Genomic DNA, 19,767 nt, shown 5'->3' with positions numbered 1-19,767 from the left:
CCCGAGGCAGCTGCTGCAGACACTTGAAAGGCTTAGCGAGACCAGGAGCCCCTCCGGTCCTGGAGGAGTGTTGCAAGGAGTTGGTGTTCTTCTCGGTGCCCTTTGAATGTGCACAGGACATGCCTCTGCCAGGCAATTCTCCTCCACCAGCCCCCAGCACTTAAGTGTGGAACCACCAGCAGGAAAACTGTCGTGGCTTGCTAGAGCTTTGGCAAGAGGAGAGCTGAGAGGAGACCTGGCCTGCAGGGTTTCCCCCTTGGGTGCAGCAAAAGACGAGGATTCATTGCACGGGCGATTTTGCCTGGCACAAGGGCCTTTGGCCCAAGATGGTCCTGCCCCGGAGAACCTGCATGGCAGAACTCACCTCCTTGAGGAAAAAGAAGGAAGAGGAAGTGGGCAGCTTCTACAAGCATCCACTCTTGTAACGGGAGGGCTTCACTCACCACTGCCCCCCGCCCCACACTGTGCAGCTACCCAGCCAGACGCCCAGGCAGGCCGAAAGGCCCCTTCTTCTTCCACGAGGCTTATCTGTTTGCCCCACTAAACCCACACGGACTATACCCCCACCCTGTGGGAGCTTGGGGCGTTTTTTCGCCCCTCGAGACTGAAGGACCTACAGGATCCCGATTTAATCCTGCAAGCCACTCCACGCACCTGATGAAGTGAGCCGCAGCTCACAAAAGCCTCTGCCTGGAGGAAAACTCGCCAGTGGGAAAAAGTGCGGCCAGAGTCCTTTGACTCTGGGCCACTGACCCAGCCCTCCTCTACAGCGTCCGCCCAGAGAAAGGAGTAGGCAACCCACTGGAGATGGGTGGCCAATCAGTTTAAATAAATAAATAAGAGCCCGGTGGAAACTATGCGTCGTCGCAAGAAGTAGCAATGGCCACGTGGCTGCTAGTATCGTGGCTTCATATGCAGAAGAGGGCAGGGTGGCCCGTGGCCATTGGCCCCAAATGGAAGGCACCGAGGCAAGTCGGCCTTGGGGTCGTCGGGGGCCGTGGAGGAGCCAAGAAGAGGCATTGCTTCCGTGTCCAGCCTCAGGCTTTGCCGGAAACGCCTCGGCCGCTCCAGGAGAGAGGATGGGGGGACACCGTGAATTCTGGTCCGGTCCAGAAGAGCTGATCTTCCTCCTGATCCAGAGGATCAGCACCATCTCGGGTGCCTTCCTGGCTCCACAGCGTGTCCCAATTCTGCCATGCCCAGCCCAATGGCGACCCTCAGGGAGGCGGCTGGCATTATGTGCCCTTTTGCCCTGCTAGGGTTATCAAGGCAAGCTGCAGAAATTCTGGCAGCCAGCTGGCAAAGTGCTCGATGCGCCCAGGACACTCCGCAGCCCCTGAATCAGCCACACCTCTCCCCCCCTGGCCATTGCGCACCTTCAGACTCCGGCAAGAAAAAGCCGGGGGGCGGGTTGGCCACAGAAGTAAAGGTTCTCCAGGGACACGGGGCCAACCAGCTTTTGGGCAAGAGAGGGTGGTTTGCAGCCGTTCTTTCTCCCTCTCTCTTTTTGGTGTGAAACCTGAGACAGTTGCTGCTGTTGGAGATGAGTTCTCTAAAAATACGCTCCCTTCGACACTCCCCCCCCCCCGGCCTGGGATAGGATTCCCATGAGTGAGCTGATCCTGTGGGTTGCTGAAATCAGGTAAGGCACCCGGTTCGCAGCAATGAAGTGCCAGCCTGGCCTCTGGACGAAGACTGGACAGCACGTGGCCCCTCCAAGCAGTGGGAGGAGCAGAGCTGGAAGTGGGCATTCAGGAATGGGGGCTGGTTTCCATCCGTCTTGGAACCCTGTGCCAGGGAAGAACTGCTGGCAGGCATCTCCCTGGCCTGGCGGGGGCGTGGACGTCCCTCTCGCCTGCTCACCTGCACTTCAGCTGCTCACAGGCTGACAAGCTTCTTCTAATGTATCTCTCCCTGCCCCTCCCCGAAGGGCTAGATTTCCACCTTCTCAGCAGTCGAATTTGGTTGTGCAGACGAGGCAATTCATCTGCCAGGAAGACGTTCCTGCTGCCAGGCTGAGCCAGTCCAAAGCCTGAATACATGGAGCCATGAACACTGTCTGAGCATGAGCTGAGTGTCAGCCTCTCTCAGGGACTCTAGACCTCTGCCAGGCTGAACACCTGGGTGAGGTTGCCGGGGGCGGGTCGGCGGGTGGGGGGAGAGGTGGGATATAACTGGTCCCATCCACATGAGCTGGGGCAGATGGGCTGTGTTGGACTCCGGGAGTGGAAAACAGTACAAGTCAGCCGTTCCCCTTCCCAAACCACTGGGGCAGCTCACCCTTCTTTTTGCCCCGGGACCACATTTTGCTCATTCCTGTCCACCTCAGCAAAGCATCTAGATCCAGACCTCCCTTCTCTGGGGACTCCGTTCTGGAAGCCCCTCTGCTTGGGGCCGGAGCGTGTGCGTTTCTTCTTCCTGAAAAAGGGAGGATGGCTTGAGGACGCACCCCCAGAAAGCAGACTTCCCCGTTTCTGACCGGGAACGGACGTCTTGTGCTTGGAAGCCCTCCATCCTTGGGTGAAAGGGGCCACCCGGAGCCCAGGACCTGCCTGCAGAAACGCTCTTTCTGTTCCACTCTCGGTCTGTGCAGGGTGCCAAGACTGCCAAGACATTTTGGTGCCCCCAGACAGAGATGCCAAGCAGCCCTTCCAGAATTCCCCCAAGAGGCCATGGGCCGGGTCCCCCCTCCAGAGTGGCTCCCCTGGCCCTGGGCCAGCCTGTCCTGGGCACATTGGGGCCAGCTCTGTCCCTGCGGGTCACGTGGACAGGGGCTTTGTGGCTGGGGGTGGTGGGAGTCGCAGCCAAACGCAAGGGGGGACCCAGGCTAAGAAGGAAGGCCCCTTTCGGTTCTTCCTCGTCTTTAGAAACTGAAGGCAGGATCTTCTTTACCTCGAAAACATCCCAGGAGGGACCCTGTGGCTTTGAAGGCTCCTTCCTTCCTATCTGAACCTCCCGGCTGCTGCCGCCCGGCTTTTCAGCAGCGCCCCTCATTTCAATGCTGAGAAAGCCTGCCAGAAATTTACTGTTGGTCCTGCCTCCCCCCAAGACCCGCCCAGCCCAAGGGCAAATGAAGGGGCAGCCCTTTGCGCCCAGTCAGGCTGTGGGACGGGAGGCAGGCATGGGGCAGGAGGTGTGTGGAGAGGCAGAGATCAGATTCCCATAAATCATTCCGAAGAGACAGCTGTTGCAGGACAGAAGCTTCTGCCCTCCTCCTTGCCTAGAGAAAGGGGGCTGGGAATGGGGAACCCGATCCCACTCGGCCTGCCCTGGGTGCTGGGGCAGGCCCAGGCCTGTGGGAGCCGCCTGTGGAAGTCCTGACCCTTTTGGAGGGGGCAACAGGAAAGTGTATTTCTAACTGTGGCCCCAGAGAACATTCACCGTGGAGGTTAAATCCAGGTCCCTGGATTTCTGGGAGGTGCCCTGGAAGGCCTGGAGGAAAAGACTTCTCTGAGTTTGTGCAGAGTGCTGTGGAGCCAGTCTGGGTCCTTGCCTGCAGCTGGTGGTGATGGAGTTTCCCGGGTGTTGGACTACAGCCCCATTGCCACAGCCACTGCAGTTAAGAAATGGTAGGCCACGGCAGCTACGGTGCAGTGCCTGGCTGCCACAATCGCCCTTCCTGTGGCCAGTCCCTCTCCTTCCTCACAGCTTCCCACGTTCAGCGAGGAGGTCGGTCGGAAAGCACCTTACGGCAGAGATGTGACTGGCCCCGCTATGGCAAAGGCTGTGGCGCTTGGCGCTTGATAGCAGAGCTGGAGTGCCAGTGGGCGGTGGGGACGGGCTCGCAGGGGCATCACTGGTCTTGCGGTTCCCTCTTGCATCTCAGGGCCGCTCTCCCACGCAGACAGGCCTGGCCTGCGCTGCTGCCTCATGGTCAGCTTGGCATCCAGAACCAGTGGGGCCTTTCGTGGCAAGAGGAGGAGGCGTCCCTGCGTCCCAGCTCTGCCGCCCTGGGGGGATGCCAAGTGGGAAGAATGGCCTTGGTTCTTGCCTCGGAGTCAGGGGGTGGCACCTGCTGCCCGGGAAGAGGAGGTTGCCCCCTTGCTCAAGAACCTTCCCAGGTTTGGGCCACTGGGCCCCTCCATCCGTGCACAGCAGGGTCTGGCTGCAGGGAGAGGGGCTCAGCAGCCGGGAACAGATGCCCTTCTGGCGTTTACGGCAGACGTTCTTCCGCTGCAGCCGTTCACCCCAAACGGGTCTTCTGAGCTTGTGCAGAAGGCTTTTCCCTTGCCACTGACTGACTGCTGTTACTGGAGAGGCATCTGGGGTCAATGCCCCCAGTCCGACAATGCGGCTCCCCAGGGCTTGTACTTCTTACCTAACCTGAATACCCAGGGAGGGGGGTGCATTCCCTCCGAGCAGTGCCAGGGTTCCAGTTACCTCACCAGTTTTTTGCAGCTGCTGGGAGACATGCTGGGCGGGCCTGCACCTGTTCTAGGTGCCATGGAGGGGGGCACGGTTGAGCTCTTCCAGGCCAGAGCAGCTGAGGGTGTAGGAGGAATGTTCCTGGGGGCCGTAGGGGGGGACTGTGGAGAAAAAGCAGAGCTTTCTTTTCCCTGCGAATCAGGAAAGCAAAAGTTCCCTTTTAAATTCAGTTCTTCTCTTCCTGTGGGACCCCCGAGACGGAGGGCAGTTAAGGGGGCTTGCAGTCTCAGGAGCTCTGGCGGGCTCTTTCTCATCTGGAGACTGCTGGCCAAAGGATGCAGAAGCCAGGCCTCTTTTGCACCATCTGCCACCAACAGCTGGCACCCACTGCTGCAGGACGTGCTAAGGTCTTTAACGGATTTACAAGGGGCTCCTGGAAGATGCTCAGGACAGGCGGGAGCTCTCCTGGCCCCCAGAGCTGTGTGGCCTCTGCTGGTTCACAGGCAGTTCCTGGAAGGGAGGAGCAGTCGCCAGGAGGTCTTTCTGGAAGAGAAGCCGTTGGGCTGCAGAGGTCCTGTGGGGGCCGCTTGACGCTCTTTGCTTATCAAGCCAAAGCCTCCCACAAACACGCACCGCAGCAGCTTTCTGGAGCCAATTTCCTTTCACTTTGTAGCATTTCAAGCACCATGTTTCTGGATGTCAGTTCCAGGTGAACGTTAGAAAGGCTGGCACAGCTTGCGGGGAGAAAGAAATTGGCTTTTCTTAGGAGTCCTTTTCTCTCCTCTGCAGCCCCCGGGCTCCCCCACTCCTCACATTGAGGTCCTTGGCAAAACCTCCCAAAGTCTTGGGAAGCCTGGGCTCCCCTCCTCTCCCACAGACAATGGGGGACTGGCCTAGCCCCCTTTCTCCTACCTCCCTCTTTCTCAAGGGCGCCTCTAGCCTGGCTTAGCCCCTCACGTCAGCCACCAGCTTTGCTCTCTGCACACTCTTTGTCTCCTTTCTGGATAAGGGAGAGTCGAGGGCCTATGAAATGTGAAAAACACAGGATTCCTGCTCTGCTTGGACCCAGAACAAACTGCTTTCTCAAGGGTTCATCTGGCTCTGCTTAGAGACCTTTAAAGAGACCCCCCCCCCACCTGGAGGCTTGCTTAGGAACTCTGCGGCACCGGCTTAGGTGAGGGAGGAGCGCTCGTCACATGCTCAGAGGCACTCCTACACACTCCACCTATTCCTGGCCGTGTCCTAGCGTTGGAAGAGAGGTTCCAGGGCTGTGCACGAGCCCGCGGCCGCCGCATCCAGAAAGGAAGCAATGCCTTTTGCAGGCGCCCAGCCTGGAAGACTCCCACCCGGAGTTCGAGTTGAGCTGAGGGTGTGGCGTCCAATCACAGCTGGGCTGCTGGCCAGTGCTCAGCCAATGGGGACGAGGGTCAGGGTATATATGCCGAAGCCCCCGGACTGGACTCTTGGGTCACCTGCTGTGCTGGAGTGAGACAAGGCACCCCTGGGAATCTGCAGGCTTTGCTTCCCCCGTCAGGTAACCCCCTTCTCTAGTCTGGATTTGCAGCGGGGGGAGGGAGGGGGAAGAACCAGGCAGCAACAGGTGGTGTACTTTTGCTAGCATTTTAGGGGGAAATTTAAACGATGGGTTTAACAAATGCGGCCATTAACGCAATACGCTCCATTGCTGGCTTGAATGGCACAGCAGAGAAGGCTCTTCTCAGTGTGTCATTCGGGATAGTCCTGAATGGTGACTGGGATTGCAGATCTTGCCGTGACCGTGTCGTCTCCCTGCTGTTTGGACGTCAAGGGTGGGCAAAGGGGGGCTGGAGACCGGGGTGCCTGGCAGACCCCCCTTTCCTTCTGCAGACGCTCTGCTCAGCATGCCCCCTCCTGCCTCGTGTCCGGCCTGGAGATGGGGTGCCAGGCCTCTCTCTTGGCTGCAGCGAGTGCTGACGCTTTGCAAAAGCAGCCTGTGGAATGCGGGCTTCGCGTGCAGCCAAGGTGCTCCTCTGGCCATCGGAGGCACTCAGGGCCCTTTTGTGGACAAAGCCAGCCGCTATAAATAAACTTGCTTCCTAGGGGCTGGTGGCTAAAATTATCCCCAGCTTCCTACTGACGAGAACTGGGTGGGAGTGGCAGAGCCTGCACCCTCCCCAGTACCCTATGATCTTGGCACCCAAGATGGTCTGCGCAGTTGCTGCCTTCTGGGACAGTTGACCTCTCCAGCGGCTGACCTTGGCGGTGACCCCACAGCTGCAGCCCGAAGAAGCGGCCCATGGTCTAAACCTGAGCGGTGCTGGGGATCAGGCACCTCTCCTCCCTCTGGGAAGCCCGTGCCTTTTGTCAGGAGAGTGAGGTGGGGGTAGGTGGCTGGCTGGCTTTTCCTGAGGGAGAACGGTGATATGCCTAGACGATCTCTAAGCTGGCCTGGGGAAGGGCTCCATCAGGCAGAGCCGGGCCACCAGGCTTTGCCGGCACAAACTCCTTGCTTCCTGCCCACGTTGTCCGGTGCTCGAGGGGGCTCAGCCCTGGACAACCTCAGATGGTGGCTGGTCCTTAAGCAGGTGGAACAACTGGGATGGCTTCACAGCTGGTGACAGAGCGAGACCCCGTCGTACAAGGATGGGTTACATGTTTGGTCGTATCTCGGAAGGGCTGGCACTCCAGTGAGGGCAGGGGCGTTCTGTCTGCTGTCATAGAGGGTGAGCCGACAGCTTATGTTGGGGAGATGGCCAGCTCTGGCCTCAAAGCCTCAGGTAGGGGTCTGAACCAGATGGTGTCTGAGACCACCCCCCAATGTTTCTGTTACTCAATAAAAAGCAATAGCTGATATCCCAAATGCCATCAGCAGAGTCTCTGCCAAATGCCAGCAAGTAAAGGCAGGTCTGCAAAAACATGGAATTTGGCAAAGCGTGAAGTTCTGATCCATTTTCTTTTTAAAATGTCCCCTTTCTCACTGAGCTTTAAATCTTCTCATCTGCTTGCAAGGTGAAGCTTACCCAATGAATTTTCCCACTCAAGACCTACATTTTACTCTGGTAGAGAAAACCTTTTAAGGCAAGGTTCCTAAGTACTTCTTCCCTTTCTTCTAAGCCCAGCAGCTCCCTCTGCTTTCAATGTGTCTTTTTCTGGGACTTTCCATAATTCCGTACCTCTTGATACATTTCCACAAGCCAATTTCATGTCAGATGAGGCTTTTCTAACTGCAAAGAAATTCCAGCACTGCTCTAGAACTGCTGCCACGGCCCCAAACACTTCACTCCTTTCTTCTGCTCTGCCTTGTAGGACTCACCCGTCAACCGCCACCATGCCTTTCGGAAACACCCACAACAAGTGTAAGTTGAACTACTCGGCGGAGGAGGAGTTCCCTGATCTTTCCGGTCACAATAACCACATGGCCAAGGCTCTCACCTTGGAAATATACAAGAAGCTGCGTGATAAGGAGACCTCCACCGGCTTCACCCTGGATGACACCATCCAGACAGGCGTTGACAACCCAGGTGGGCCTCCCTTGCTCCCGCTAGACAAAGAGAGGATGCTTTTTCTGAGCTGAGCTGGCGGCTGTGCGGTTTATCGGCAGCAGCCCTGAAGTGGGTTGCTGCTGGCTCTGCTCTCCAAGCGAAGCACAGACTGTGCCCGCTGGTCCCCCTCCTCTCCCGCAAGAGCCCAGCTCACACTCCCCTCTGGTGGCTGGCTGGCATAACAGGGAACCCGCTGGTTGCTGGTTGCCTTTGGGTGGCAGCAGAGGGCAGCAGCGAGGCCTTTCTGGCGCAGCTGCCCGCCCCCCCCATCCCCGGCTGCTCCAGGCGGGGGGAGAGGAGAGCTAAATGGTAGCATGTGAAAAAGTAAAATCCATTCTGAATGGTTCATTTAAGTCTTGTTATTCAGATGGATTCAAAAAGTTGATTACATCCAGACATTCGCGTTGTATCGCTGAATTGAATGAATTCCCTCTGGGTTTAGGAAAAGCCATTGCTGCGCTGAAAGCATTAGAAATGATCCAGAAGCTTCTGACTTGATTGAGCAGTTTGAATCAGCTTTCTGATGGCGTTCAGAAAGTTGATCTGACTTGGGAGCACGGTCACGTCACCTCTGGATCTCCGGAGGGAAAGCCTGCCCTGTATCCACCATTGTTGGCCTCCCATCGCCCCACTGCCGCTTCTGCCTTTTCCTTCTGCAAACCGTTGGGGGGGGGCTTTGACAGGGAGGGCTGGAAGCCTCTCCCCAGAAGCCCCCTCGCTTTCCAGGTGGCAGGACTGGAGGGAAACCCCCTTTCCCAGAGCGCACCAGGCATTCCGGAGAATGATCCATGGCACTCGTAGGGGGAATTGCATGTTTTTTCACACTGCTGTCATTGTTTTCCCTGTGGCATTGTGACTGCCACGAACGGCAAGACTGCCCTGGGATCAGTCACATACGCGGGTGCCTGGATTCTGCAGCTAAAGCAAGCTGCTGATGTGCATGCAAGAGAAAGTGCCCCTCGAGTGCTCCTGCTGCACACTCTCCAAAGGGGCGTCTCTGCTCGCGCCCAGAGAATTAGATGGATGCCAGACGGAAACGCGGGGTCGACTTTTCGTTCCCTACAATGAGGGTTGTGTTTCTGATGCAGTTCTCATCAAGTACAATTCATGGAGACAGCCCATGTAGGCTTGTTTCACCAGGTGCAATGTCAGGGTATAAACACAATTGCTCACATCCTGCGTACAGTACTGAGAAGAGAGATGTGGAATTATTTTTTTTAAAAATTTCCTCCTTACAACTTGTAAATGTTTTGGAGTAGGGCAAACAGAAAGGACAGAAAAATGGCATTGGGATCATGAATTGCCTGAACCCATGCCGGATATTCTGCTGGGCGTTAGCTGGCGATCCGTCCATCCCCTTCCCCCCCCCCCCCGTTCCCCTCCCCAAACTGGTTCTAAATGTGTTGCTGGGAGCTAGAAGAGAACTGGTGCCAGGCCAGGGCCCTGGACAGGAGAAAGGTGACCTCCAGGTCTGCCAGCCCCCTGGTCTTTCAAGAGAGGGCCTTGGATGCCCCCTGCTAAAAACCCCTCTGCCTTGCAGGCCACCCCTACATCATGACTGTGGGCTGCGTGGCTGGCGACGACGAAAGCTACGTAACATTCAAGGACATTTTTGACATCGTCATCTGTGACCGTCACGGAGGCTACAAACCCACCGACAAGCACAAGACTGACCTGAACCACGAAAATCTGAAGGTGGGGGCAGTGGGGGAGAGGTTGCTTTGCCTGGATGGCACCTGGCCATTTGCAGCGTGAAAAGATCAAGTGTGTGTGGGAGGCTCTCCGGATGTACCAGAGTAGCCCCAGGGAGGTGCCTCCAGGTGTGCGGTGGGAGGCCACAGGAGGGGACAGGTGGTTCCACAGACCGAGGTCCCAAAGCCCAGCCTGAGGAGGGTGGTAAACCTGTACAGAGAGAGAATCCCTCTTCCTGCCTTTCCTGCAGGGTGGTGATGATCTGGACCCCAACTATGTGCTCAGTAGCCGTGTGCGGACCGGCCGTAGCATCAAGGGCTTCAGCCTGCCTCCCCACTGCAGCCGTGGAGAGCGCCGTGCTGTGGAGAAACTTTCCATCACTGGTAAGAGTGAAAGAATGATGGGGGGAGTGGTGTCTGTGTAGCCAGTTTGTCCAAAACGAGTGGGTCTCTACCCAAACTTCGGAGTTTGGTTACTCTGTTTGGCTGGGTTCACGCAACAATACACCCCAAGCCTAACTGAACCCTGACCAGTCCACCCTTGGCTGGCTGAATGCAGTGGCCGGGGTCCCCTGAGAAGGCCAGATTATGAAAAGCCAACCCATGCTAGCTGGGTCTACCAGGCGGCGCGAGCTCTACGGGGGGGCTTCCCAACACCACTGCTTGGGGTCTCCCAAATATTTCACATCCCCATCAGGTGGCCGTGTCCAGCATTCACAGATCTCAGGTCTAAGTCAGGAGGCCAGAGGGGACTCAACCATCAGGGTCAAAACTGAGGAGGTGTAAAGTTTAAACCTCTAATAATTCCATTTAAGAATGGATGGAAATTGATTTCAGCATCCAGTACTGTAGTATTATTTGAGACACACACGGCGAACGCCACACTGAGCCTTGTTGCGAGAATGAAGAGGGGCGGGAAAAGATGCCGGCATGCTGGAGCAGCGGCCTTTGCTAAGGGTGGTCTGCGCTGTGTCCCCCCTTCCTCCCCAGCCTTGAACAGCTTGACCGGAGAGTTCAAGGGCAAGTACTACCCCCTCAAGAGCCTGACCGATGCAGAACAGCAGCAGCTGATCGACGACCACTTCCTCTTCGACAAGCCCGTCTCCCCACTGCTGCTCGCTTCCGGCATGGCCCGCGACTGGCCGGACGCCAGGGGCATCTGGTAAGCGGGGTCCCTGGCCAGGTCCTGGGCTGGCCCACTTGGCATCCTCCCTGTGTGGGGCTGGTGGGAGGAGTGGCCGGGGAACCCCTCCGTATCTGGGGCACCCGTCTTCCACCCCTGTGGCCCATATGCTGTTCTAGCGGCCTCTGCTTTCCACAACCAGCTCCTGAATTTGCTCCGTCTGTCACTGCCCCGGGCACAGCCATTGAAAGCTATCTTGGACAGGTGGGAGGAAGCCGAGGAGGCAGAAATGCTCGTGCGATGACCAAACCTCAACATACTTTTGTGCTGTGCACCTCATGCCGACTAACCCTGGGCAACCAGCAGGCTGGTGGCACTGAGGCCTCTCCATCTCTCCCTCAGGCACAATGACAACAAGACCTTCTTGGTGTGGGTGAACGAGGAGGACCACCTCCGGGTCATCTCCATGCAGAAGGGCGGCAACATGAAGGAGGTCTTCCGGCGTTTCTGTGTGGGCCTGCAGAAGGTGAGTGGCCGGGCAACTTGGCAGGGGGGCGAGGTCCCTCTTGGCTGGCTCCGCCAGGTGGGAGAGGGCATCACGGGATCACGGCCCTGGCCAAGATGGCTTGGTGGCCGAGCAGCATCCTAGTGGCTCTGGGAGACCCCAAAAGTTGTGGGAATGACCCGTGGTTCTATCCCATGTCAGTGGCGCTGATGGTGCAGACCCACTTCTCGGCCATTGGCACTACTCAGCAAGGAGTGCCAGACTCCCACGGGGAGAGCCAGACCTTGTGAAGGTGAGGAGAAAGGAGAGATGTGCGCACTGCTTGCTTTGCCACTAATCCAATGCCAATCTCTGCCCCCCTCAAACCGTCTACCTGACAAGATCGAGGAGATCTTCAAGCAAGCTGGCCACCCGTTCAGCTGGAACGAGCACTTGGGCTACATCCTGACCTGCCCCTCCAACCTGGGCACCGGCCTGCGTGGTGGTGTCCACGTCAAGCTGCCTTGTCTCAGCAAGCACGCCAAGTTCGAAGAGATTCTCAAGCGCCTCCGTCTGCAGAAACGTGGCACAGGTCAGGGAGATGGCAAGGAGTGTGTGTGGCACGGAACAGGGATGCCAGTTTAATTTGGGCAAATGGATGGCTTGCCAGTCCATCCCCCTCACCGTCTGGAGCTTAAAATAAGCATGCAAGATGTTGCAAAAGAGGACTGGGTGCTCTGCTATTTTACAGTATATTGCAACACACACACACACACACACACACACACACACACTTTATCCTGGGGAAGGAGGAGGAATTGGTGGATTCACTTCTTCCCCAAGAGCGCTCCGTTCCACCTGCACCCCATCTTCTTTCTGACATGTTTGTTCTGTGCTCTTCAAGACTGTCTTCAGGGCAGCTTAAAAGGCAACATGTTTGCATGCATTTTTTATCCAGCCATCTGTGCAAGGAGACCCACATCCCAGCAGCTGGCATTTGCGCACAATGTGCTAGGAAATTGTGTCTCTCTTGTCCCCCGGACAGGAGTCTGGCTGAGCCTGCCAACTCAGCTTCCAGCCTCTGGACTGTTCCAGCCCTAATCCAGCAGCATGCTTTGGGGTCCCCAAGGGGTCTGCCCTTTGCTGGAGAGGGAGAGCTGACTCAGTGGGCGCTGTCCTCCTCCCCAGGTGGCGTGGACACCGCAGCAGTGGGCGCTGTTTTTGACATCTCCAATGCTGACCGCCTGGGCTCCTCTGAGGTGGAACAAGTGCAACAGGTGGTGGACGGCGTGAAGCTCATGGTGGAGATGGAGAAGAAGCTGGAGAAGGGGCAGGCCATCGACGACATGATCCCTGCCCAGAAGTGAGAGGCTGTACACCGCTACGCCACCCTGGGTGGACTGGGGCCTGAACTCCAGGGGTGACCCCAACCCCGCCACTTGCCGCGCCAACTCCTGGCACTCTCCTCTCCTCCCCCAAGGAGAGCTGAGGGCTGGAGGCGGCTGCCCTTTGTCAGCTGGGAAGCTCTCATCATCGGAGCCACAGTGGAAGGAGTTAATAAAGCTGAGGACTGGCCCCAGAGCCTTGCCTCCCTCCAGGGCGGTCCTTGTGCCTTTCTTCTGGGATGCTTGGGGGTGGGGTTGAAATGGCTAGGAAGGATGGGGCAGGTTCAGGGCAGTTGGGCCTTTCGGCTGCTGAACCGAGGCTGCCCAGAAGTCTGCAAGGTGGGAAAGCAGCCGACAAGGGATTCCGGGGTCCTCTAAGTATCCTGAGCTCCCCGGTGGCGGCCCAGCGCTGAACCCTCCACGCACGCCCAGAACCCAGCCAACTGCCCTGCCCCCCCCAGCACACCGACCTTCCTCGTGCCCAAATGAAGGCCACCCAGCCCCGCCAAGGCAGGCGCTATTGCCCAGGGAGGGGGCGCTGCAGAGGGGAGCCCTTGCTACTAGGCAGGGCGGGGGAAGGCCTGAGTGAAGGTGCTTTGATTAAAAGGGGGAGCAGCGACCGCGGCGCTCCTGGAGAAGCAGAAGAGCTCTTCCATGGTTACTGAGCATCCGCCCTCAGGAAGGATCTACCTTTGTGAGCAGAGGCTCCTGCTGCTTTCCGCTCAGCCTGGGGGTCTCCCCAAAGCAGGGGCCGCCTGGGCCGAGCAAACCCCTCCCTCAGGAGCAAGAAGCGCTGGCAGCCTTAATGCAGGGCTGCCCTCGAAGAGGGTTCTCTTCCCAATGCCCCATGAGAGACGATGGCAGCATTGCCACCGTTCTCGAGAAACCAGGGCCTGTTTCAGCTCAGCTCCTTCCTCGTTTGGGGATGAACAGACCAAAAGCAGCACGGAGAGTTTCTACGTTTATTAAGGGTTGGATACGGACTGTCATTCTGGGCTGGAATAACTTACAGTCGTCCCAAGGTGAAAGGGTGGGCTCTTAATATCTCTACCCAGTGATACAGGGCTAATGGATTATTATTTACAGGGGGTCTGTACAGATGGGGGGTACCCAAAGAGGCCAGATTTGAGAGGAGGGGGAGAAGTCACAGCAGGGGTACCCAGGAAACAAGGTAAAGGAGGAGAGAGGGAAGGAGGGAAACCCACTTAAACTTCCCCACCAGAGCTGCCAACTCTCGCATCAGCAGCCGCCCACCTCTAGGGCACGTCCCGCCAAGCTCCACCTGGTCCCCCGGGCTGAATGGCACCACCCCGAGCCCACTCCCCCAGTGTGCTTGGTGCCCGGTCCCCCTCTGTGGCTCCTGCACGCTGCCAGGGCACCGAACTCTCAGGGCTGAGAGGGGCCCAACCACCGCACAGAACGTCTCTCCTGTAACGAGCTGCACCAGATGCTTCTCTGGCAGGCTGGCATTGCCAACTCGTGCCCACTCCGGTGAGATCGCTGGCTTTGGGATGACTGATTCCCAGCCCTTCAACCCACTCCAGGAGGGCCAGCCCCCTTCAGAGTATGGTCTCAGCACCAGGCTCCATTTTCTTCTAAGCTTCTGACTTTGTTTTTAGTCCAGCAATGGGGTCTATCTGGAGACATGAGAGGCTGGCCCGCACCACAGGGCTGTTGGACAGGCTTTTGGACTGCTGCCTGTTAGTGTGGGAGTTACATTCCCACTGAGGCGACACTGGGCTTGGCGCCCAGAGTGTGTTTGCCAGTCAGACACCCCCTCCCAGGACAGCTCCCCCCGCCCACAGCTCGGCGCAACCCCTCCAGTCTTTTCTCACACTCCCCCAGCTGGAGCTGGGCCCCAGGGCCAGCCTTGTCGGTGTTCGGGAATGGGAGGCAGGATGCTCTGCCGGCAAAACCCCACCCCCCCGCCCCCCCAGCTCCATTTGGGGAAATGAAAGCGTTTTGGCTCCTGGAGTTTAGATGCCAATGAACAAAAAGTGGGAGAGAGAATGATCGTGGCTCATGGCAACAGCACTATGGGCAGAGGGTCCCCTTTTTACAATGGATGAGGAAAGGGGCACAACAGCTCCTGCCCCCCAGCATGACTCTGGAAAAGGGAAGGCAGGCCAGCCTTTCCCCACCCGGGGAGGTGCTGGAGGAGAAGCAAAGCACTCTTCCCCACCAGCCCCTCTTCCTCTTCCTCTTCCCCTCCCTCCCCCCTTCCCGTCCTCTGGCCTGCCCCCATCCCTAGCACCACTGACAGGTTGGCAGGCACCTTCCAGGGCAGCTCCTGGTCCTGGCTGGCGCAAAATTAAGCCCAAGGACCACCCAGGCCCTAGAGGGATAGATCGGAGGGCAACCGGGGCCATGCCCTCACCCCGTGCAGTTCCCCAGCCTGTGGGTCAGTCAATGCAAAGAGCGGGCCCAGGCCCAGGCCCGCCCCTAGAGTTGCAGCTGGTCTGTAATTTTGGCCACCAAGCTACGGAAGGCCAGCGAAGTGCCGGCCTGGCGACGGAAGAGCACCCCGTGGAGCCCCCCCAGCCGCTGCAGCCGGCAGACCTCCACCTCGAAGCAACAGAAGTGCTCGCTGGGGGTCTTCTCGTGGGTGCAGGAGAGGACGAAGGGCTCTGTCTGGCGGCGGCAGCAGTTGGCAGAGTCCGTGGCCTGGCAGAGGGCGGCTAGGATGGCCTCGGCGGAGCGGGTGCTAGTGAGCTTCACATTCCAGGTAAATCGGAGCAGCCGGGGTTCTGCTTCCTTTTGATGCCAAGGTAGATTGCAACTGCGGGCAAGGAGGACCAGAGAGCCTTCTAAGTTTGCAAAAGCAGGACGTGCCCACAAACAGCCCCGGAGAAAAGGGAGACTTGTCCTTGCTTTGGTCAGAGAGGTCGGCGGTGTCCACAAGACATGCAGAACTCAGACTCAGCATGACATGTGAAGAGGGGCCTGTTTACCTTTGGTTAGGGTCTCTTAAGGCATTATTCACCCAGCCCGCCTTGTGACCTTTTATTACTATGTTTTAAATGTACTGGCCGCCCCATCCAGTGGACTGCAGATATTGGACAAACCCAGAAAACAGGTTAGGTGAACAAGCCTGAAGAGTTCTGAACTGATCAGTTCACAGGGGTAAATCCAGCCAGGCAGAGCCATCCCGGCACTTTCTATTGTGTAATCTTCTGCACACCCAACCAGCTGAATTCTGCAACTGAACTGATTACACAAAATCAGTACAACTTGCTCATCTTGCAAAGTCAAGATTTCCTCCTGCTGCTGAGGGAACTGAAGCACGCCCCCGGCTCTCAGCCAGCCCCCCCCGGCCTTTCAAGATTTGGAAGACATCGCCTGCCCCTGCAGACCACAGCCTCGAAATGGGGCCCACCCACCAGGGACTCACCTTGTGAGCGCAGGTCCCCTGATTCTCTCAGGTTCGTCTGCGACCCTGAAGGACAAAAGACAGGAACACCAATAAAGGGAAAGCGAATGTGGGGAGGGGCAGCCAGCTTTTCCTCCCTCCCCTCAGGCGGGCAGGATGCACCACCTGGCTCCGTCCCAGGAAGTGCCACCTTCACCGTCAGGGTGCAGGCCCGAATCCTGCAAGAGACGTTTGTCGAAGGAGATGGGTACCTAGTCCTCCTAGGTGGGCGCCGCCTGGGAGTGGCTGTGCCATTCAGAACTGCAAAGTGGGGGAGCCCTATGGCTGAGCACTGCCCCAAAGTCTGCTGCCCAGAGAATGTGGGGAAGGAGGGCCCTGCCACGGCCTCCTCCCTTACCTGCTACCTTTCTATCGGCAAAGAGTTGGGTGGCTGCTCTGGCTGACTGCCTCGCAGCCAGAGCAGAACAGCTGAGGCACAAGCTGACCGCTGGGTGCGGACGGGGAGCAGGCTGGACTTTAGCCCAGGGTTTCCACGCTCCCCGCAGGCAGGCAGGCAGGCCCCGGGAGCCGCAAAGCAGCACCGGGCCAGGACCGCCCCGGGACCTCCTTGCTGCAGGCGCCGGCCTGCCTCTCTGCCTCCAGTGCTCACAGCTGAGAGTGCGGGAGGGTTCGGGGCGCTCCGCACACCTGGCCTGGCTCTTATCCAGCCTTGCTTAGAGCTCCTGGGGCAGGGGAAAACACTGGGCTTAGCTCCGACCTGCAACGCAAGGAAGAAAGTGCTGCTGCGTATGTGGAAACACCTTGGTGCGCCTCCGGGACCGCGGGGAAGGCAGGCCAGGCGGGGGGGGGCCTGGTCTCTGGGAACAGCGATGCACCAGCTGAAAGGCATCCCCGTTTGGGGCGCTAACCAAGCAAGGAGGAAGCCAAAGGAGGGCGGAATACGGCGAGAGGAGAGGCGGCAGGCAGGCAGGCACAAAGGGGAAAGCAGCCAGACTTACTGATTTTAGATCCTTGAGGCACTGAAGCACCCGAGACGCACCTGTTAGAATTCTGCCGCTTAGAGGGGTCAAGAGTGACCCTGAAAACAGAGAGAAGCCAGAGTGAAACGGGCGCGGAGGGCGGGGGGAGCAAGAGAGGTTAGTCGGGAGAGCCAGTCCTGCCTCTGCAGCTGCAAATGCTCAGGGGAGAAGGGCACGGGCAGAGCCCAGGATGCGCCGGGCAGAAGCTCCTTCCCGTGGGTCCCAGGGAGAAGGCCTTTCCCGTTCACCTCAGACCTGCATTAACAGCGGGTCCCTTCTGGACGTCTCCGGCTCAGCGCGTCCAAAAGCAAATCTCCGGCTCTCCTTTCCCTCCATAGCAGAAGCCCACCGTCCAAACCCCTTCCTTCTCCCACTGCCAGTGTGGGAAGCCCTGCCCTGCCCTGCCCTGCCCTCCACTAAGACGCTCCTTTGTCCACTGGTCAGCAGCCTCCCCTGGGCTCAGGAGCGTCCCTCAGCACATCCTGACCCAAAAGGGCCTGGATTTCGCTCCCCCCTTGGGGCTTTGGCTCCTCCCTCGGTCCCCAAAGACCTCCTGCTCCTGCAAATGCCCCGCCCACCTCTCTTTCTGCCCCACATCCCCAGAAGCAAGGCCGGCCCTACCACTAGGCAGGATGGAAAGCTGCCTGGAATGAGAGGCAGCCTCTGGTTGCTGCTCAGGGAATCTTGGTGAGCAGAGCGGCTTCCGAGGACTGGCTGGCAGGACTTCTCTGCCCCAGAGGCCCAGCCACGGGGCTGCCCTTTGTTTCCGTGCCCTTTGATCGGGTGAAGGGGACTATCCAGTTCTAACCAGCCTCAGGGACAGACCATCTGGGGGCAGCCGCAGCTCACTGCTGAAGCCTTCTGCGTGGCCCTCCCGTCCCTGCCCCTACCCGAGCTGAGCAGTTCTTCCCTGCACCCCCTGCCTCCCCCCTCCCAGGACGGGGAAAGGTGGGCCAGAGCCGTCCCTCTCTTCTTCTGCACCTGGGCCTGCGGCTCCCGCGAGGGGTCTCCTGCTAAAAAAAGCCAGCCTTCAGCGAAGCAGCGCTGGGACGAAGCAGCAGCCCCACACGGGGCGCACAAAGGGGGCTCAAGAAGCCATGCGCCTCCCCACGCAGAAGTCGTGCTCGTTTGCTTGTTCCGGCCCGGGTGCCCAACAGGCTCTGCGAGGCTCCCTAGGACAAAGCCCCCGCCCGGGGTGCTGCAGAAGGCCACCCTCTCTCTCTCTCCCTCCGCTAGGTCAAGGCAACGCAGCTTTTGGAACGGAAAAGCCTCTGGGAAAGATTTTCTTTGCAAACCACGCTGTGGTGGGGAGAGCTCCCGGGAAGGGGGGATCATCATCATCGTCAAATTTATATGCTGCCCGACTCCCAGTGGCTCTAGGCGGTTTACAGCTGGTAGAACATTAAAAACATTCCGTTTCCTCCCTGTTTTGCTAGCAGTGCGGCCACAGCTGTGTGAGGGGTGGGTGAGGGGAGACCCCCTGGATGTCAAGACACAGAACAAAGCAGGCTAGGAAGAAACCTGGGGAATGTTTATCCTGGCTTTGTGGGAGCTCTCCAAGGCAGCCAAGGCGGAGGGCTTTTGGAGAGGCTGCGCAGGAGGGTTACCTGGGCCTCCGTGGGGCAGAAGCAACTTCTCTTCAGAAAAGAGGCACTAAACAGAGACGGGCAGCCTTTCTTGCTAGGCTGGGCACACTGTGCTCTTGAAAGAACTTTTCCAGCCTCCAAGAAATGCAGGAGGCGGCTTGGCACCAATGGGGCAATGCCACTTGGAAAGGTAAAGGACAGGCTGGAAGGCCCTGAAGGTCCGGCTTGCCTTCGAGTAAAACGGATGCACTAAGCTTCCTTAAGTACCCCCTTACTTGCTATTTCCTTCTTTCAGAGGCAAAGCATTTGATTTGCTGAGGGTGCAGGAAAGGGACTGGGGTGCTGCCTGCAGCCCATGAATTGCCTGAATTCCACAAAATAACAGAGGGGGGGAGAGGACTAAATGCTGCAGTCCTCCGACCACCACCTGCCCTTGCCAGAATTGTCCACTTACCTCCGTGTGAGTTTTGACGTCAGCTTGCTGAACAGGTTGGAGGTGGCCCGGCTGCGGCTCTGAGGCAGAGGGGGGGCTTCATGGGAGAGGGTTGGAGAGGGGGGCGGCCCATTTTGCACGCCGGTCCCACGCCGGTCCCGAACTTGGCCTCCGTGGAAGGTGCTGCGGATGTTGGTGCCGCGTGAGAGTCGGCTGCGGTCGGAAGAGGTGGAGGAAGTGGCAATGCTGTGGCTGGAGGGGGAGGCCGGGGGCACCCGACTGGTGCCGGAGCTGCAGTGGGGGAGCGGAGAAGGAATGGGGACCACTCAGTTCAAGGCCAAGTTTCTTCACCACCTAGAACAGCAAGCGGGGGCCCCCAGAAGAACTTTGGGGCTATAGGCTTTGAGAAATCACTTTTCGATTTTGGCCTTTGACCCCCAACGCGTGGCCTGTCTCCTGCAATCCCTTGAGGCCAGAGGCGTCACCTGCCCACCTGGGGGGTGCTGTCCCTGTCCCAGAGTCTTAGGACACGAGGTGATCAAGGGCCCTGCTATCTCTGTAAGATGCCTAGGAAGACTCAGGAGCCATGGGGCAGGGGCGCACAAGCATCCTGTGCCCCATTACATTCCTCTCAAAGCAGCAGAGGATAAAGAAAGGTGACTGGGGGGGGCACTTCCAAGAAGGATATGGCTATCTTGGTCCTGTTGAGTTTCACGCTGCTTCAGTTTCTCCCTCCTGAAATGAACATAATCTCCTCCCCCAGTTCTCAAGCCTTGTCTGCAAAGACAGT

The 19,767-nt window shown here is 58.2% G+C and overlaps 2 protein-coding genes across 3 annotated transcripts in view; one reads left to right on the top strand and one right to left on the bottom strand.

Moving 5' to 3' along the window:
- The first annotated feature begins 5,759 nt into the window (after nt 1-5,759).
- On the top strand, nt 5,760-12,779 carry CKM (creatine kinase, M-type). The gene is made up of 8 exons (XM_007430784.4): nt 5,760-5,899; nt 7,651-7,865; nt 9,427-9,581; nt 9,829-9,961; nt 10,568-10,739; nt 11,103-11,226; nt 11,587-11,776; nt 12,373-12,779. The coding sequence occupies exons 2-8, from the start codon at nt 7,673-7,675 to the stop codon at nt 12,549-12,551; spliced, it is 1,146 nt and encodes a 381-aa protein (XP_007430846.1). The 5' UTR covers nt 5,760-5,899; nt 7,651-7,672; the 3' UTR covers nt 12,552-12,779.
- MARK4 (microtubule affinity regulating kinase 4) overlaps nt 12,584-19,767 on the bottom strand; it is a 27,887-nt gene continuing 20,703 nt past the window's right edge. The window contains exons 15-18 of one of the 2 annotated variants that reach the window (XM_088139657.1): nt 18,999-19,268; nt 16,938-17,017; nt 15,961-16,005; nt 15,141-15,348 (exon numbers count right to left, since the gene is read on the bottom strand). In XM_088139657.1, coding sequence (XP_087995783.1) covers nt 15,284-15,348; nt 15,961-16,005; nt 16,938-17,017; nt 18,999-19,268 — 460 coding nt within the window. In that variant the 3' untranslated portion in view covers nt 15,141-15,283. Of the gene's footprint in view, nt 15,349-15,960; nt 16,006-16,937; nt 17,018-18,998; nt 19,269-19,767 lie in introns of both variants that reach the window. The other variant, XM_088139656.1, reaches the window with a different exon arrangement.

The sequence above is a fragment of the Python bivittatus genome, unplaced genomic scaffold (genome assembly GCF_059951505.1).
Source record: "Python bivittatus isolate LINGU-HERP-01145 unplaced genomic scaffold, Pbiv_v1 ctg000310_np1212, whole genome shotgun sequence".
Classification (NCBI taxonomy): Eukaryota; Metazoa; Chordata; class Lepidosauria; order Squamata; family Pythonidae; genus Python; species Python bivittatus.
The sequence above is the reverse complement of the archived record's forward strand: the minus strand, read 5'-3'. Positions and strand labels throughout refer to the sequence as shown.

Coding starts and splice junctions, on each gene's coding strand:
- CKM (XM_007430784.4), top strand. CDS start 7,673: ATGCCTTTCGGAAACACCCACAACAAGTGTAAGTTGAACTACTCGGCG. Junction 7,866..9,426: donor GACAGGCGTTGACAACCCAG/GTGGGCCTCCCT, acceptor TCTGCCTTGCAG/GCCACCCCTACATCATGACT. Junction 10,740..11,102: donor CCGGACGCCAGGGGCATCTG/GTAAGCGGGGTC, acceptor TCTCTCCCTCAG/GCACAATGACAACAAGACCT.